The sequence below is a fragment of the Gracilinanus agilis genome, chromosome 4, assembly GCF_016433145.1.
Source record: "Gracilinanus agilis isolate LMUSP501 chromosome 4, AgileGrace, whole genome shotgun sequence".
NCBI lineage: Eukaryota > Metazoa > Chordata > Mammalia > Didelphimorphia > Didelphidae > Gracilinanus > Gracilinanus agilis.
In genome coordinates, this window is record NC_058133.1 from 205,706,792 (window position 1) to 205,726,451 (window position 19,660).

Sequence of the window (19,660 nt, forward strand, 5' to 3'; positions counted from 1 at the left end):
GGCCATTTGCCCTCTCTGCCCCCAAATGGTAGATAAGCTGAATTCTCATTTCTGCTTTTTATAAGTCTTCTGTCATTTTATGATAGCGTTAGCGTCACCTCTCATTGCTTTCCATGGTGTATATTTGTAGAAGCCCCTCTCTCCCTCCCCTTCTAATTACTTGTTTTTAATCTGCTTTCAGCTTAAACATTAGATAATCAGTAGACGCTGAGGACCTGAGGAAACTCTCAGAGGTAGAAGAGCTACTATATGCTTTAATGCATGGACTTTATGATATCTATTTTAGGATTAGAGTATCTAAACAATCTGACACCACTATGGAAATCAATGAAAAAATTATGTTGGCTTTGAGGTAACAACTTTATCTCTCAGAAAGTAGAGTTTAATAGAGCTAAAAAGTTCCAAAATTCAGGTTTATTTTAGGCAGTAGATACAGTATGTTGAATTTTATTCAGCCTTCTTATATTCATTTCAGAGAGCAATCTCTTGATTTGTTTGCCTGGGTGCATCTGTGCTTTCTCAGGCCCCACCTCCTCCCTTTCAGAAACACAGAGTTATTGTTATCAACTGAAAGAGAGAAGCCACAGCACGCCCAAGACAAGGAGGAATGTGGTAATGTGTGGGAATTCTTACCAGAGTAAGAATAGCAGTAAAGAACTGCAGGCACAACAAAAAGAGAAGCCATCCCCAAGTTAACAGCAGAAAAGACAAGGGCCATAATTTCCACGGTAGTGAAGAAGGTAGAGATGAAAGAAATGCCTTCATGATGAAGATAATAACAATGTTCCTTCCACCAAGCATAAATAAAATGGTTATATCCCTTTGTGAGCCAGCATAATAGGCAGGTTGATACATTCTCTAGAGGAAATGAAAGCACACTGAGTCAGGACTTAGGGCTCTGTCACAGTGACTGGCCAGCCACCAGGGGCAGCTCATTGCAGTTGTTTCTTAATATTATTCATTACTGTCAGGGCTGCATAAAGTAGTATCACAGCAGAGGCCCATGCTATGGTCAGTAAACCGGTACATTTAATTCTCAAAAAGCTAGACCAGTTATACTATGCACAGTGCCATGAACTCAGTAAACACTTAATACATTTTAATTGAATTGAATGCATTAGCAGAGGATATATGACAGGATTGGTATGGGTTTACACATCCGGATGAGCTCTTCCACTAGCCATGGCCTTATAGTTCTTTTTCTGTTCTCATGTGCAAATTATTATATATCCCAGTAATTTTCTTCCATAGTATTCAAGATCCAGGATTTGGACATTAGCATTTATTTGCATTTTGTATCTATATTCTGATACAGTTCTATCTTGTCTATACTTGAGTTGTGAGAGTGAAATGAAGTTTTCTCAGGTCATAAAAGCAAACAGCCTATTATGCAAATATTCCCCTGGTTTCTGTTGATTCATGTATATTTAAGATTTATGGTCTAAAGCTTTTCCTTACTATCACCATAATGGGTAATAGTGAGCTGCAACATCAATCTGTGTCAATCAATCAACAAGTTTTTATTATATGCCTTCTGTGTACCAGGAACTATGCTAGGTAATGAGAATACAAAGTACAGTTCTCAAGGAGCTTATATTCTGATGGGAAAAATACAAAACATGTAGGAGAGTGTAGTCAGGGAATGTAGTTTTGGTCTGGAACAGCAGTTCTCAAAGTATGGTCTAGAAACCCTTAAAGGTCTCTAAGAACCTTTCAGGAAGAACACAAAATCAAAACTATTTTCACAAAACTACTAATATGTTTTAATTTCTAAGCTGGTAGATTTTAATAGATATTACTGTATGTACAAAAGCTCTTTTGAGAGAGTGTATTCCCAATTTTAAGAGTATAAAGGAGTCTCAAAATCAAAAAGCTTGAGAATTACTAATGTAGACAATCAGAGATTGTAAACAGAGCCATAGGACATTAAATTGTTGCACCTTTTCTAGTAGCAATGAGAGTATTGATTTGATTTTTGTTCCCAGAGTTAAGAGCAAGATGTAGAAAATAAGGAGAATAAGAACAGAAGCACAAAACAGTAGTGGAGGCAGGGCAGAAGGCAAGTTGTCCATGCTGGGTAGGTTCTAGTATCCCAGTAAATGACTAGATGGGATGTGAAACATGGTCTAGGACTAACTAAATATAGTAGGTTGAATGTTTCCTGTATTTTCACAGCTGAGTTATTTTACAATGGCAGACATAGAGGTAGAAAACAACAGTAAACTATGGCCTCTGTGTCATCTTCTGTTCTGGTTGTCTCATTGTGCATCAGAACAATCTAAAATGACACTGTGACAGCTCTTTGCCACCTCACTTTGGAAACTTAGATCTTTTTCCTTGCCAAGAAGTTCCTTCCTGAGTAACTTGCCTGATCACTACTGCATCTCCATTTCTATTTCAGTCATTTATTGTACACTTTTATTCAGGGAAGGCCTTTTTACATCACCAAATGCTATAGTTTTTTAACTTTGTAAGGCTACAAGGTGGAATGAACTCCATATACTACTGACTGTGTTACTACTGAAAGTAGCACCTGGAATCCTTCCACCCAAAAATTGGAATTATGAAGCCTTATTTGATAAACCAACACTGCTGTTTGGTGATACCTTTGCATAAGGTTTTGATATATTTCTTTGTACATGAATTAATCTACCAAATAAGGTCATCTGAAATGGGCTATTAGCACAAATTAAGTGAGTTTTTATAATAACATCAGGATGGGAGGATCAGCAATAGTTGGTACCAACTTTTCCATTCCTCCTCCAGCATCCCTTCTTATTCTCCCATTTTGAAATTTTTCTTTCTGCAGTAGAGAGCAGGAAAAATGACAGTAAACAGATAGATACGTAGGTGTTTCTAGAGTAACTGGCCCTGCCATGACAAGAACTCATATAACTATATTCCCTTTTGAATTTCATTTTATTTTTTTCTATGTTTTTAAATTTTCCTATGCAATGTTCATTTTTGTCCTTGAAATGAGCTTGGTGGTATCTGTTAAATTCATAATTTTTTAAATGTAATAAGAAAAAGGGAGCATGACATAGTAGATGGAGAGTTGGACTAAAATCAGAGAGACCCTAGCTCTGTGCTCCTGGGCAATATAGAAATTACAGGTTAAAAAAAATCAGGAAGAACTAAATTCAGATCCTGCCACTGACACATACTGGTAGTTTGACTCTTGGCAAGCAAATCACTTAATTAGCTCAGTGCTCCAAGCAACACTATAAAGCTGGATGATGCAAGGAAGGTGCTACTCTTCATTGATAAAAGGAGTTCCTTACTGAGAGCTCCTTATACTGATAAAATCATATTTGTGTGTGTGTATATGTTTATTGTTATGATTAAAATAGATATAGACAGATGTAAATAGAAGTATTAATATTTTAATTAGAGCCATGTTGGTAAAATATAAGAAGGCCATGTGCCTGCTATTATTTAATTTAAATCGCCCGCCATTACCTTCTCCCTCCTGCTGCCTTGTACCAAAGAGAGCATCCCAATCAAGTCCTCTCTATTTAAGCTTTATGTTGGCTCACATCACCACGTAAGACAGGAAACCCATTGAATCATGGGAAACATAGTTTCAAAGTCCCCCAAACGTCCACAGGAAGTATATGTCATATATCTAAATATTTAAAGCTCAAATGAACCCCAAATTTCCACTGACACAATACACACACACACACACACACACACACACACACATAAATAAACACCTTATAACCTCAACTGGACCCTTATTGCTGCTATCCAATTTCTTTTATCCATTCACTATCCCATTCTTCCACATCTTTTCATCCTTCCTCAGTCCTCCAATGGTTCTCCTCCCCTTCCCTCTTCTCTCCCTTTCCTCACATCATAGCATCCAGATGCCTCTGATACTACCCCCTTTACCCCTTCCTCACATGAAGAGATTTTCCTACTCCTTGTCAAGACAAGTCCCTCTAGACATGCATGAGTGATTTCATTCCTGTTCCATTGTCTCCACTCTTTTGATTATCTTCAGTCTCTTAGGCCAGTGATGGGCAAAGTACCACCCTCGGGCCAGATGAGGCCCCCTGAAATGTTCTATCCAGCCTTGTGACATTATTTCTAATCTGACGAATACAATGAGTATGATACAATACAGTGAAACTTCGAAAGAGTTGCCTTAGAAACAGACTGACAGATGTGCATTTCCTTTCCTTTGGCCCCCTCTTTAAAAAGTTTGCCCATCACTGTCTTAGGCTGTTTCCCAGTGCTTACAGATATATTCATATTTGCCTCCATGTACACACACATATACACATATACATGTGTGTGTATATATATATATATACATATATATATATGAGACCAGCCCATCTTGTTAAAATATTTATTCAAGAAAAATAATGGAACACATATGGAGGAATTAAATACATCTCTATAAAATCAAATTAATACACCCTGTGGATTTGTTGTTCTCTAACCCATGACAGAGGGCCTTTTCTTCTACACATAACTAAAGGGATAATCCTTTGTACAAGTCAAGCTGAGGAACAGATAAGTCATTTTAGTAGTTTTTTGAGAACAATGATTTTCAGGGTGATGCTCTTCTCTCTAGTGCCAAATCCTGAAGGTCACTAACTCATTGCTGAACATGCTTCATCTGAATCAGAAGCTTGAATTTCTCAATATTTCTTTTTCAGGGTTTAAGTAAAAAAGTTGGGGTATCATCCTCTATACTCCAAGGTCTCTGGATCTCATATAGTACTGAAGGTCTTTCCATGGCATTGTCGTCTTTACGAAATCTCTATACTCCAAATATAAAGGTAACCAAAGCAAATTCTTCAAAGAGTTCATATGAAAAGTTTTCTGTTTCTATTATGGGTAATGGTCTGTCCAGCTTTCTACTCTTTTCAAAAATTATTTTTCATTTAATCCATTCTCTTTTTTGCTCTCTAATCGTTTACTCTACTGAGTATGCATTTCCTGTCATCTCCCATTTTTCTTTTTTCTACATTCATAATTAGCTGTCTGGAGTGTCTGAGACATTCTCTTATTATTCAGCCTCTTAGTGAAATGATAAGGAGAATGCCACAGCTGGCCCAGACTCTAAGAAATGGCTTGTTATCAGAGTTTTATTTTTGTTTTTCTTTTTTTCCCAATGGGAAAATAGGAGAAGAGAAAGAATACCCCCCCAAAAAAAGAAGAAAAAAAAGAGTATTATTAAAAGACTTTGTAAAAATACAGATAAAATAGACCAGCAGGTCTGTGTCGAAAGTTATGTTAAATTAGATATTTTTAAAGAAAAGCAAGTTGCACATAATAGAGATTCACATATTCATGCATACATCTTTTTTGTCCTACTTTATATATAGAAATGCCCGTCTTATTTGGTGTTTGTTACTTTCAGAATAACTTTTTAATTTAAAAAGAAAAAATGCTTTATTATCTATCTATGAATATAATGACTAGATCTTCTCATCAGGTATAACATCTTATTCTATATACTCTATAGAAGTGTTGGCAAATCTTTTGGCAGTTATGCGCCTGATCTGCACCCTCAAACCTCCTGTGAGCCCCACCTCATTATCCCAGACAGGGGAGGGAGGAAGTGCTCACATTGAGCTGCTGGGCAGAGAAGTGGGGCATGTGAAAAAAATTCCCTCAAGCGTTGTGGAAAAGGGGAATGGAGCAGTTCCCTATTATTTGGGTTTTTTTTTTTCAGTTGTAAATTGAAGATATAATAGCCTATTGCTAGACTATAAACAGATTTAGTTGTTGGGAGTTGATGGTTGAGAGTTTGGTGGACCAGTAGTTGAAAAGACTTGAGTGAAGATAAATCTTCTACAAAAATCTATTTATTATATTTACCTCTGTGGGAACAGTGATAGGAAAAGGAAATTGGAAATATTGAAATAGGAAGTTTAGGAATTGTAATTCCCTGACTCTAAAATTATCTTAACTAAACCAACTCCCAAATCTATCCCACAAGGGATTTCTTTGTGATCACTAAGAGTGATCCTTATTCTACTCTATCTAACTAAATCCCCAAATATCTATCTTTCTATCCATGGGTCATCTATGAGATTCCATTCTGGCTTAAAGAAATCCAACCCTCTCAACTCTCCCTTATCCATCTATCAACAACAATATCCTATTTCCTAATTAATTCCTAATTAACTAACAAATATTCTACTACACCCCTCTGACATGTGGGGGTTCATCAAAACAGCTCTATAGCAATGGTCTCCAAAGTACCCCAGGTGGTATACAAAATGATACATAGGAGTGTAAGAAGAAAATATTAGAACTTGTTTTAATTTTTTTTTAAACAGACTTCTCCATTCCTACATGGCTGATTTCTGCAAAAGGCTATTTTATCTCAATGGAAGCAGCAATAGCAGGGCAAGCCAATGATTTTCTCTTTGTCCCCCTCCCCTCCTCTTTCCAAGGGCTAGGCAACAGGGGCAGGCTCATCAAGAGGCAGAGGGAGAAAGGCTGAGGCCCAATTAAGACTGTTGGGATTGCAGTAGCAGTGACAGGGTCAGAGATAGCAACAGTGGCCATGAGGACTAAGAAGGCTAAGAAAACAATATTATATGTGGGAACTATCAGAGTAGATTGTAAAAACAGCAAAAAGTCATGATATCATGACAAGCCAAATCATGCTAGTAGAAAGTAATGTTGATGTTGAAATCTATGTAGAAAGCAATGAATGAGAAAATTATTCCAAAAGAAAAATTGTCTTTAATGAGGATAGAAATTAAGATATCAAGGAAGAGGTAGAAAAAGATGGAAAAATCACATAATGGGGCAAATCTTGTGACTTACTTAACTTGGCAGGTGACTCTTAATAGTTTTATTTTTTGGAGGGAAAAGAGTAGAATCCTGCAGAGTCATCTCTTAAACAGATCTCAGCCACCTGTATGAACCTTTCTTTCTTTTAGCCATCCAGTGCCCACAAGTAAAAATCAGCTCAGGTTGTATTCTTTGGAGGCTCATCAGAAAACAGATCCCTATTGCAGCCAGCTGTGGAACATTTGAATGAATGTTTTACTTCTTGCTAATTTGGATATACCTACAAAACAGGAAGATAACATTCTAAAATCTCAGATATCAAAGAGAGATGATAAGACAGCCGAAGAGAAAAATATTCCTTTAGAACTTATGTGACTGAAAAAAGTTCGGAATCTAAACAATTACCAATTGCTTCCCAAAATGTTAGAAGAAATGCTTGAAGACTGGCTAGATGGAATGATTTTCTAAAAAAGGAAAAAAATGAAGAATTGTGGTTGCCTTATTACTTATAGGTGGGATAGCATATAAGTAGGAAACACTTCTGTGAAGGCAGTGCTTCAGAAAGAACTATTTATAAGCACATCCCAAATCAATGTCCATGCCTACCTACATATTTCAGACAAAAGTTGGCATAATAAGGACTTGACATTTTCCCCATTACCTACTATCCAAAAAATTACTCATCATCCAAAAAAATCTAAAAAAAGAGTTATGTACCATAAGTAGAGCAATTAAAACTGGCTCCACAGACTAAAAATCCTAAGGTAAAAACCTTATAAATTAGCGATGCCAAATGCTAATTCCTAAATAACTGACTACACAACTACCCCTCCTGCACCGTCCCAATATATACACCCAAGAGGCATGATCACTCTGGGAGTATGACCCTTCTCTGGGATCACTTAGAAATTTCAGGACTTGTGCTACATTTCCTGATGTCAAACCCTTCCTGTCCCTCAGCTCTAGAATTCTATGGCAGCAAGCACATGTCTCACTTCTGCTCAGCCATTTCCAGGGAAGAGAATTGTATAAGAGATATTATACTCTGATTAGGGCTGCCATGCTCAGGTAGAGAACCAAAGAAAGGATCTAGGGCAAGGTTTCATGGTTTAAGGCCTTGCCAGGCTTCAATCATCAGAAGTTACTTGCAGAAGGAGGCTGAGACAACTTTTGAGATCCAACCCTAAGAGTAAACCTAACATCAAAGATGAAAGTCTGAAAATGAGCAATAAAAGAATACAAATGGGAAAAATGACTAAAAACCACCAAAAAGCACAGAAGGAAGGAAACTCAATTAAAAACCTAGGGCAGGGGCAGCTGGGTAGCTCAGTGGATTGAGAGCCAGGCTTAGAGACGGGAGGTCCTAGGTTCAAATCCGGCCTCAGACACTTCCCAGCTGTGTGACCCTGGGCAAGTCACTTGACCCCCATTGCCCACCCTTACCACTCTTCCACCTATGAGACAATACACTGAAGTTAAGGGTTTAAAAAAAAACCTAAAGCACAGAGAGATAAATAAACCATGAATCAGAAGGGAATGTGACTATCAAGAAACTTAAATGGTCACAAATTTTCTAAACATGTTAAGACAAAGGAGATTGAACCAATACAGAAAGAGAATTCTGTGGATTCCCTAGAGAACCTGGAACCACAACAGACTGTTCCTGAATGGTACAAGAGAGAAATCAGAATCTTGAAAAAAGTTAAAAGGGAACAAATGGCAGAATTTATGACCTGAAGAAGAAACAATTAGCATAATAGAAAAATTAGAATCCACCTCCTGCTGCACTAGCCTCCGGAAGTGAGAGAAGGTAGAAGCTTTCATCTCCTGCTTCACATCTTCTGGCTTGTCTCCCGAAAAGGCACAACTTCTATCCCTTGCTCCACTGCCCCCTGCCAGAATTTTGTCCTCTGGAGGGAAAAGGGGTAGAGAAATAGTGGGTGATGAGCTTCCATTTAACCACATGCCTTCCAACCTATGCTGTATGTATTTCCTTCCTCATCTCCAGTCTTCCCTTGGAAGAGGAGATTTGCCTATTAGTTAATGATTAACATATTCACACCAAGTCATACACTACATATCTGAACCCCTGTAGATCATCATCAAAACCTCATTCCCCATCCTCCATTATCCAGTTTATTATTGCCATTCCTCTCCACCCACCCACCCCAAAGTCCCAAGCCACTCCTTCTGCTGAACCCTCTGAAACGGCTGCTCCATAAACAACAAATTTGTTTTCATCTTAAATTCTTTCCTTTCCCACTCCTTCCATCTTTTGGCAGTCACCATAATCTGACTGCCCACTGAGGGCATGGTTTTCATCCCTGGTTACATTTTTATTCACCTCAATTGACTGATCCAAATGGTGTTGGGATACTTTTTTTTTTTTAAAGCCTTGTACTTCGGTGTATAGTCTCATAGGTGGAAGATTGGTAAGGGTGGGCAATGGGGGTCAAGTGACTTGCCCAGGGTCACACAGCTGGGAAGTGGCTGAGGCTAGATTTGAACCTAGGACCTCCTGTCTCTAGGCCTGACTCTCACTCCACTGAGCTACCCAGCTGCCCCTGTTGGGATACTTTTTGATCCCCATGACCACTTCCAGGTTCTCCCTCTACCACTATGACTCAGTATTCTCACCTCCTTTCAGTTTCATACACTCTACATCTTCCACCCACTCAAAATAATGATAGCTAGTATTTGCAGACTTCCAGGTTACTCCACTTCCTCAGTGAGTTCAGTAGCTGATTCACAATCTTTCTCTCCCCCACTCAACTCTCCTATTAAAGGACTATAACATATATTAATAGTCTTTCAAACACCCTAACCTCCTAGTTCCTCAACCTATTCATTTCCCACGACCTACTTCTCCACTCCACCTCAGCCATACCCAAAGATGGTCATACCCTTGATCTCTCCATCACTCAAAAACACAATCTCCATTTTTAAGAACTCTGAATTCCCTTATCTGATAACAATCTAGGACTTTCCACTTCTTCCTTTGCTTTTCCTCCTCTATAAAATGAACTACAGAAAGAAATGGCAAATCACTCTAGTATCTGTGCCTGAAAGACATAATAGGAAGTGTCTGAAGCCACAGTTGAACCCAGGACCTCCTGTCCCTAGACCTGGCTCTCAATCCACTGGGCTACCTAGCTGCCCCCTGAATAACATACTCTTAACTCTGCTTTCAGATATTTAAATAAGCTTATAATATAATTGATTCAGTTCACCACATATCTACCCATCAACCCTTACAGTATAGAAGATAAAATAGAAAATACTTTAGCAGCTACACATTTTTGAAATTTAGCAGTTGAGCAAGATGTTATCAAGGGAAAGTGTAGGTAGTTTCCAGCCTATATTCCAGAAATTCATTTAGAGGTTATTTTTGTGGAACTCGAAACACATTTCTCATAGAAACAATGCTAAAAATAATGGATAGGTTCCCACAAAAAAGCCTTTGTAACCAATAGTGTAACCAAATTATAGTACTAATACTCTATTTTAGCTTCACCTCCCTGCCATTTTAGCATTGCTTTTTTTTTTTTTAAACCCTTACCTTCTGTCTTAGAATCAATACCATGTCTCAGTTCCAAGGCAGAAGAGCATTAAGGGCTAGGCAATGGGGGTGAAGTGACTTGCCCAGGGTCACACAACTAGGAAATGTCTGAGATCAGATTTGAACCTAAGACCTCCCATCTCTAGACCTGGCTCTCAATCCACTGAGCTATCCAGCTGCCCCTTACAGCATTGCTTCTAAGAGAAAATATATTCTGAGTTATAGCTTAACCCTCCCTCTGTGGTCGTGGCATATGACAGGAGGAGAGAAAAGGTAAAAAGATCCAACATTCTCTTAAACCTAACCCTCATGTGCCTAAATGGATTCAGAGAAATCTGTTTCTATTTTTCTTATTAAGAATCAGGTCATTTAGTGCCAAACATAGCCAGTAGAGAACTAATAGATTAATCTTGGGAAAAGTTGTATTAAAACAAGAAGTCAGTATTGGCACTGCCCTGGAAGGGCCTGAACTAATTGCTTTCTTTGTTTTGGCTTTTCAGGTCAGTCGGTTGCTGATTTTGGGAGGTGCCAACATCAATTACCGGACAGAGGTTTTGAATAATGCCCCAATCTTGTGTGTCCAGTCACACCTTGGTTATACAGAGATGGTAGCCCTTCTATTGGAGTTTGGGGCTAATGTAGATGCCGCTTCAGAAAGTGGCCTTACTCCTCTAGGATATGCTGCAGCAGCTGGATTCCTAAGCATTGTTGTGCTGCTCTGCAAAAGACGAGCCAAGGTAATGTTTCTGAATTTGCTTCAGTGACTACTGTAGCTACATCTGTCTTCCTTCCTTTTTCCTTTCTATTTGAAAGGATTCAATATCATTCCAATAGATGCCTTGCTGTCTTACATGGGGCTGAAGGACTACATGTAACATGGAGATGGGCCCCCTGGAATTCTGGGTTGAGGCTTGACCCTGTATCTTACAGGAATTCCACCCTGCCATCTCCATGTTACACACAGTATACCCAATTTAAGGTCAGATTAGGGGTGTTGCTGGCAATGGATGCATCATGTTTTCCCTACCACCTCACAGTGTTCTACACATTTCTAATAAAGGCCTCTGAAAGGCAGTTGGAAAACTATATTAACTAGTAACTCCAAAAAGTCTCCAAGGAACAGGCTGAGCAGTCACTTATTTATCCTACAGATAAGGACATTTCTTACTGAACAAGGTAAGAAAATGAGGAGGCTTCATAGGAGACAGTAAAGTGTCAACTGCATATTCCTCTCCCTCCCTTAAAAGATTCCTGCAAAGAAACCATTTATTGAAGATTCTAATAATGTGAACATGGGCAACAATAAGAAAATGACAGAACTGGCCCTGCTACTCTTGCTAGAAGTAAGTCTTCATCAGACACAATAGGAGGTTTTAAGAAATGGTCCTATATTGATCTACTTTACTATTTCTTATTTAGTACTAGATAGTTTTGATAATCACTACTTTATAATATAGTTCAAAATCTGGTATTGCTAAGCTTCCTTCTTTTACATTTTTTCCATTAATTGCTTTGATATTCTTGACCTTTTGTTTTTCCAAATGAATTTTGTTATTAAATTTTCTAGTTCAATAAAATAATTATTTGGTAATTTAACTGGAATAGCATTGAATAAGTATATTAGTTTGGATAGGATTGTTAATTTAATTATATTAGCTCTGTCCACTCATGAACAATTAATATTTCTCCAGTTATTTAAATCTGACTTTATTTGTATAAAAAGTGTTTCATAATTATGTTCATGTAGTTTCTGGGTTTGTTTTGGCATAAATAAATAAATTTAAAAATTTTTTAAAACCGATCCTTTCAGTAATATTATCACACTGAGTATAAAGAAGAAAGAAGCCATCTATGAAAATAGAAAAATAGCCTGGATCACCTGATATCAGATTACCTCCTTACCTAGGAAAAGCTTAATGGATCTCAAGTAATAGAATCCTGACCAAAGATAAGAATTCTTTTTTTTTTTTTTTTTAATTAAACCTTCTGTCTTGGAGCCTAAGGCAGAAGAGTGGTAAGGGCTAAGCAATATGGGGTTAAGTGACTTGCGCAGGGTCACACAGCTGGGAAGTGTCTAAGGCCAGATTTGAACCTAGGACCTCCTGTGTCTTGGCCTGGCTCTCAATCCACTGAGCTTCCCAGCTGTCCCCCACTACGCCCCAAAGATTAAACTTCTTAAAAGTCTACTCATGACACCTAGAAGTGTTTCCACAAAACAAAGCACACTTTAATCATTCAGTGTAATTCTCTGAGAATTTCTTCTGATTGTGTGTTTACTTTTTGGTGTTTGAAAAGTCATTGGTGCAACTGAATCTAGTTTCAGACATTTGGTGAAAAGAAAATTGCTGGTCATACCAATATCATAGGCTTCTGGAAACAGTTTGTGGTTTTTCAAAAAGTTTTGTTTCAGCTCTGAGAGCAAACTATGAATTTAAGTGGTTTCATTGTGAAACATAAGACATGGAAATGACCTCTTTGGAAAGCCAGTATTGGTAGTTTGTTCTGAGAAATGTGATGCCCTTGCTAATGAAAGATCAGGGAGGAGGTTGGACCTGAGACTTTCTAGCATAATTTCAAAGTACTTGGGCTCTTGTCTTAGGGAAAGGGAGGTGAATAAGCATTTTTAAATACCTACTATGTGTCAGACATTGTGCTAAGCTCTTTATAAGTAATCTCATCTAATCTTTACCCTATGAGATAGGTGCTATTTTTATCCCCATTTTATAATTGGGAAACTGGGGCAAATATGAGTTATATAGGTGATTTGTCCAGAGTCACACAACTAGTAAATTGGACCCATTAGGTCCAATTCCAACCAAATCTTCCTGACTCCAGGCCCAGTGCTATATGCAGCTTTGACTTTCTTCCTATTTATTTGTATAGAGTTTCTGTAGCTACATAGTCATGCTTTTGAACCTCTGTAGCTACATAGTCATGCCTTCCCAACCACTTATTATTTTATGTGTCTCTTGTTACTTCCTCATTTCATTTCCCACATTGTTTGGTTGTCCAAATTTTCAATCCCCTAAAGTCTCCCAGCCTTGCCTTTGCCATCTTTACTCCCCAGAGTTGAGCTGTTCTTGAGACCAACAACAAGACCGACCTCCTCTCCTTCAGCTTCCCTCTTCCCAAACAATATACCTCTCTTGGTAACCTAAGATCCCATAAACAATTTTGTCTGCTGTGTCACTCTTTCCCCTCCCCTCTGCCCCCTGGGTCCATAGAAACAGTTGGAAGGTCTTAGCCAAAATCAGTACCATGTATAAAATCTGCCTTTCCTTCTCCCCTAACTCAAGGCATCCAGATCCCACTCTTAACCTTTCTGCCAGTTCCCTCTTTCCCCTTTGCCCATTTGACTAGACACTGAACCCCTGCCTAAAGAGAACCAGTATCTTTACTTTACTCTAACCCTTGGCTCCACTTCTCTCTTCACAGTGGTGATGGGTAAGTCTCTTTAGGCACCCCCTGTGCCTTATAGAACTTACACATCATTGTACCCTAAGAACTGTTAGAGTTTGCCAATTTGCCCTTTTTTCCCACCTGTTTAGGACCTCCAAGCCTTTTCATCCACTCTATAGCTAAACCTGCCTTTCCTCCAATTAGAAGGAGTTCTTGAGAGCAAGGGCTATCTCCTTTTGACATTACAGTACTACCTGGCCCTTTAAACAACACTAAATTCAAAGATCCTGCTATGGGAGCCTGATACATTGAACTCTTGGTGCCCTCTGCCAGTTTGACTAGATCCTCAGGACTATGAATGGAGAGCAGTGACCATCTTTCTTTCCCACAGGGAGGCAAAGTGGTCTGAGCCACAAGGCTGGCTGACCTCTCTGTCTAATGAGTAATTCATGGTATAAAATGCTTTGTTTTGAAAAGCCATAAACTGAGAAACTCAGAATGTTCTTTCTTCGCTGTGGTTTCAGACTATTTTATTTTAATCTGGTTCCATCAGCTACAATCTATCAAATTTTAATTTAAAAGAAACTGTTTAAGGATAAAGGAGCTTGCCTCAGGAAAACAAAAATGCTAGAAAAGAGATTGTTTTTGTTTTACTGTGAAAACAACTGTATGATTAGGGGCTTATCTGTTGGGAGGAAAATTTAGCATAGTTGCGTCTAACAGATTGCCTAACTAGAGAGACAAAGCATCTTCCATTCAGTGATTAGTTCAGTGATTGAGGTAGGGCGATGCCAAAAAATGCCTTATTATGCTTCTCTGACCAGACTGGGAACACAGTCCTAAGAACTGTCAAAGCTCTGACTTCTCAGCCACAAGTCTTAGTCTCCTGATGTCTCCTCCATCTTAGGTGGATCACTTGGACAAAAATGGGCAGTGTGCACTGGTTCATGCTGCACTCAGAGGCCATCTGGAGGTTGTCAAGTTCTTGATTCAGTGTGACTGGACAATGGCTGGCCAGCAGCAAGGGGTGTTTAAGAAAAGCCATGCCATTCAACAAGCCCTCATTGCCGCAGCCAGCATGGGCTATACAGAGGTAAGAAATGGGGTGCCAAGGGTTTATTCTGTGGGTACCATTGACCTGAAAGGTAGGAATTTGGGTAAAAGGACTACATTATTAGGAGGTTGTAAACCAAATCAAAGATATTATGTTACCTTCACAACGAGGTACTGTTGTGATAAACTGGTTAGACCCCATAAGCCACTTCATTGTCATAAACACTTGTTCTGGTAATTCCAGCAAATATGGGCCCTCAGCCTGTGCCATTAACTGGTAGAACTGTACTGGGAGAGTTGGTCTCCACTGAATTCATATCTTATCAAGGCTAAGAAACGCTGAGCCCAGAATGTAGTTGAATCCTTAGTAAGAGAGTATTACTGCTTTGGTTTTTGATATTCCTGAAAAGCAGTTTCTTACTTCTGTCCTATCACATAATGATAGGACATAGGAAGAACTCTTTCCTATGAAGAGTTACTTATAAAAATGCCCAATTATTTCACTACTTGGACTTAAAATTAATTCTCAAATCAGTAGCATTCATAAATGAAACTTTTATGGAACTTGGAATTATTAGGACAGCCACCCTAGAAACTGAGACAGCAAAGAAGAGCAAGTTTCTTCCCCTTACCCCCTTTCTTTCCCTCCTGGTCTTTTACAGTGAACATATTTAGTCACCAGCATGCCTTCTAGAACTAGTAATATGTACAGTATGCCACTGTGATACTGATTTTCTAGTTTCCTCAATACATATATTAGGATAGTTTTTCCAAATTAATCTTTGCCAGTCATAAAAATTATCATGTGTTAATATGTATGAATTTCCTCTCCTTTATTCACATATCTGTTAACCACATTGTGAATAAGCTGCAGGTTGAAAGCATCTTCCCTTGCCTACCAGGTTTGTAATGATGATTTCACCTATCACTCAGTCAGTCTAAGGGCATCTGCCATTCCTTTAGAAGTATTGCATAATTCAGACTTTACCCTTATCTGGGATTGATTTAGTTTTTATTGTACTGTAATTTTGGGAAACTGGCAAAAAAAATGGCATGGGTTTTACCAACTGAGGAAGAACCATAATACTTATTGGTCTTAGATAATCTAGTGAGCCAATGACACCAGCTTCTGGGGAGATTCATAGAGGGGTTTGTAGATCTCTGAAGTAAAAAGTCAGAATTAAGTCCAGCAGATGTCTGAATAGCTGAGCAATATCATAAAGATGTACAATGGAGCTCTCCTCCAGTAACAGGTATAATAGAGAATGCATTCATTGTAGTGGAATTTAATAATGAGACTTTTGCTTCCAGCTTGAAAATTATTGCAGTCCCCATTTTCGTAGCCATAGAAATTCCTTATTAACATAGCCAACCTTAGCAACTGACTTAATGTATCAGCAGGAGAGCATTAAATGGGAGATGGAAAGAACGCTGGTGCTGGAGTCTCAGGACCTGGATTCATATATCATCTCTCTTATCTACTCCCTGAATAACCATAGTCATGGCCCTAAATAGCCTTGGACCTCAGTTGCTCATCTGTAAAAAGAGAAGTTTGAACCAGATGGCCTCTAAAATCCATTCCAGGTCTAGATCCTGTGATCTCCAGTACACCTATATGCCTAAGAAGCTGAATGTGCTTTGTTGTTTTTATTAACAACTATTTTGCTTTTACTCTTAATAATCAAGCTGCTTGGTTCATTACTCTGAAGAATTTTAGCCTCTTATTTCTCCAAATCTTTAATTTCCCTTTCCCATTTTCACAAAAAAATATTGTGTATATGATTCAATATAAAATTAGAAGAATCTGTGTCTGTAAGAGACACATACTAGATGTGTAATTTATGTTCTAGAAGATTTGAAAATTACTGATCCATTATATAGTGACTCTTGGTTGGCTTTTCTCATGATCACAGGTTCTAACTACTTGTAACAGTGGGAGGGTCACTCCATTCTGGATGCCACTAGGTTCATCTGGCACTCCTTATTCAAAGGATCAAGTTATTAAGTTGTTAACAACCCCTATCACCATCAAGTTTGATCTGATATAATATTTTATTTCAGATTGTCTCCTACCTGCTAGATCTTCCAGAAAAAGATGAAGAAGAAGTAGAACGAGCCCAGATCAATAGCTTTGACAGCCTCTGGGGAGAAACAGGTAACTTCTATGGGCATTCTTGCTTAGCCCCCTCTTATCCCTGGGTCATGTTTGTCTGGAGCCTCTTTTATCTCTAATCCTCCTGCTTTACCATACAACTTTGTGTTGGAGAGTGATAGGTCACCTTGGTAGTCACAGTGGCTGAAACCCCAAAAGGATTCACTTTCACTTTTACTCCTTTAGGAATTATCCTAATCCCATTGCCAGTGATCTTTGTGTGATTTTTCCCTGCTATTTCCATATATTTTTGAGAGACTAAAAGTTACTCTTCACTGTGCCAGATTAGAATGGTAAAGAATTGTCTGTTCATTTTTTCTTTCTTTATTCCCTTCAAGTAGGTAGTAAAGAAAATATTTTCCCTATGAAAATAACCCTCCATCTTCAATTATAAATCTGAATGTTAAAATAGTCCCTCTTCTAGCCATTAGTGTTCCTTGTCATGTTGGATCTCTATGTGGAAATTAAGCTATTCAAGAAAAATCTGATGCATATCTTAAACCCATTCCCTTTTCTCTTTTCTCATCAGTCTGTGGCAGAATAGTTTATTGTATTAGCTGAGCTTTGCTGCACAAGGAGGCTTTTGCTTTTAACCTCTTTAGAAAAACAAATGTCAACTTAGGTGCCACTAAGTCAGTAACCTTTGTGGTATGTGTTAGAAGCCAGGTCCATGAAAACCAAGGTTTCACCATAGACATGCCTCCTTCTATCTGCCAGAAGAAGCATGCATATGTTCAGATGGTCAGTTTTGAGGAGCTATTGCCCTAAGCAAGGAGAATGTCATTTTGATTTAAGATCAGGATGTTATTAGAAATGAGAGCCCATGTAAAAGCCATGCTGGCTTACTAGAATAAGAAATTTCCTCCCAGAGCAAAATAACTAAATTATTTCACTGCTAACAGCCTGAGGAATGGTCCCTAGCTCAAGAATTTGCTTTTTTGTCATCCCTTCTTTTTTGTAAGACCAGATGCAGGCAGATAAAATGACCTGCCATAAAAGCCTGGCCCTGAAGAAGTCTGGAGCCCTCAAGAAAATGATCTTCCCATAACAGCTGTAGCCATTGGTCTACTAGTTTTGTGACTCAGCTAAAGAAAGCAGATTCTGTTGTCTGTAGTAACAGCATGTGAACCCTCCCCCACCCAAAGTACTGCCAAACACACAAACAGGCCTATTATTTCTAGGGCTACCAGCTGTTTCTATCACCACTGGTGAAACTGAGAGAGTGATGGGCTTCTGGTGATGGTGGAGGCTGGGGAGCCATATAAAACAGAATCACAGTAGTGGCCATAAGCCCTATCTCCAATCATAAGAAAAATCCTTTAAGATAATCAATCAAGTTTAATAGGTCTTATAAATGATGAATATTTTACATAAGGTGATTGTGGCTCTCTAAATGACCTCGATAGTCAATTCACTGAGCTGGATTGCCCTTCTCTATCTCCTCTAGTACTTGGGATGTCATTTTACATAACAGGTTTTCTAAATCAGGTACCTAGAACATCTTGATCTCTCCCACTTCTCTCTGCAGTTGTTCTACTCTGTCCAATAGCATCATCCTTTATCTAGCTGTCATCCTCTGGCTGATTTAATTTCCACCCACAGGCTTTCACAAACTTCTCATGGGACAATCCAGAAAAGAAGGAAGATGACAGAATACTCCCTGTTCCCCTCCCTTCTAGCCTCAGGGCTATGAATTCAACCCAAGACCAACCCTGGAGATGTGCTATATTTGCAGATCTTCCCTGGGAAGACTGGGTCAGCCACAAAAAGGGTGGTAGAAAAGCTGACTCAAAGTAGCTCAAGCCTCTGGGAAAACCATGAAACAAACACAGTTTTGCCATTTTCTTCTGGATGGCAATGATTAATAAGTGCCTTCTCTGGGGGGCAGCTGGGTAGCTCAGTGGATTGAGAGTCAGGCCTAGAGACAGGAGGTCCTAGGTTCAAATATGGCCTCAGACACTTCCCAGCTGTGTGACCTTGGGCAAGTCACTTGACCCCCATTGCCCACCCTTGCCACTCTTCCACCTAGGAGCCAATACACAGAAGTTAAAGGTTTAAAAAAAATAAAATAAAAAAGTGCCTTCTCTGCTCATCTTCTTTAGGACTTACATCCCCAGGCTAACCTATAACCATACTAGTTTTTCATGGTTATGGAGGAGGCAAAAATCTCTCACCTTGCTATATTCTATTCAGATCCTTTTTAACTTTTTCCTTATTTCCCCTAAACACAGAATCTTCCCATCTTCAGGCTACTACTTCTGTCTACCATTGGCTTATCACATGCCTACTATGGACTAAGATAACCCAATGTACAAAATCTTTTACAAATCCTCAGGAAGAGAGTTAACACTCTGCTGTAATATCCATTTGTCATTTAGAGGACTGGCTTTGCGTAGAAACTTTGCTTCACAAAGATCTTCATGTGTTTTTTTTTTATTTTTAAAAAATTGCATGAAATATAACCAAAGTAATTCCATGCTTATAGATTTTTAAAGTAGGTCTTCTTTGTTCTGTTACCTTGTTGTCTGGAGTGAAATTCACTGCCAATATTAATGACACTATCTACTATCACCTAAATCTGAATTCCAAATAACATCCTAACTTAAGTACCAGCAATGGCAGAATAAAACCAGATCCAAATAGAATACTCCAATATAAATATAATTTACTAATATGGCATAGTGTGCCACCTGAAAGTTTCCTAGACAGCCATGAAATCTTCTCTAAATAGA

The 19,660-nt window shown here is 38.6% G+C and overlaps 1 protein-coding gene across 1 annotated transcript in view; it reads left to right on the forward strand.

Annotated features, from left to right (window-relative positions):
* Positions 1 to 19,660, forward strand: part of TANC2 (tetratricopeptide repeat, ankyrin repeat and coiled-coil containing 2) — a 664,538-nt gene that overhangs the window by 617,183 nt on the left and 27,695 nt on the right. The window contains exons 16-19 of the mRNA XM_044671962.1: positions 4,671 to 4,793; positions 10,825 to 11,061; positions 14,631 to 14,816; positions 16,838 to 16,931. Coding sequence (XP_044527897.1) covers positions 4,671 to 4,793; positions 10,825 to 11,061; positions 14,631 to 14,816; positions 16,838 to 16,931 — 640 coding nt within the window. The remainder of the gene's footprint in view (positions 1 to 4,670; positions 4,794 to 10,824; positions 11,062 to 14,630; positions 14,817 to 16,837; positions 16,932 to 19,660) is intronic.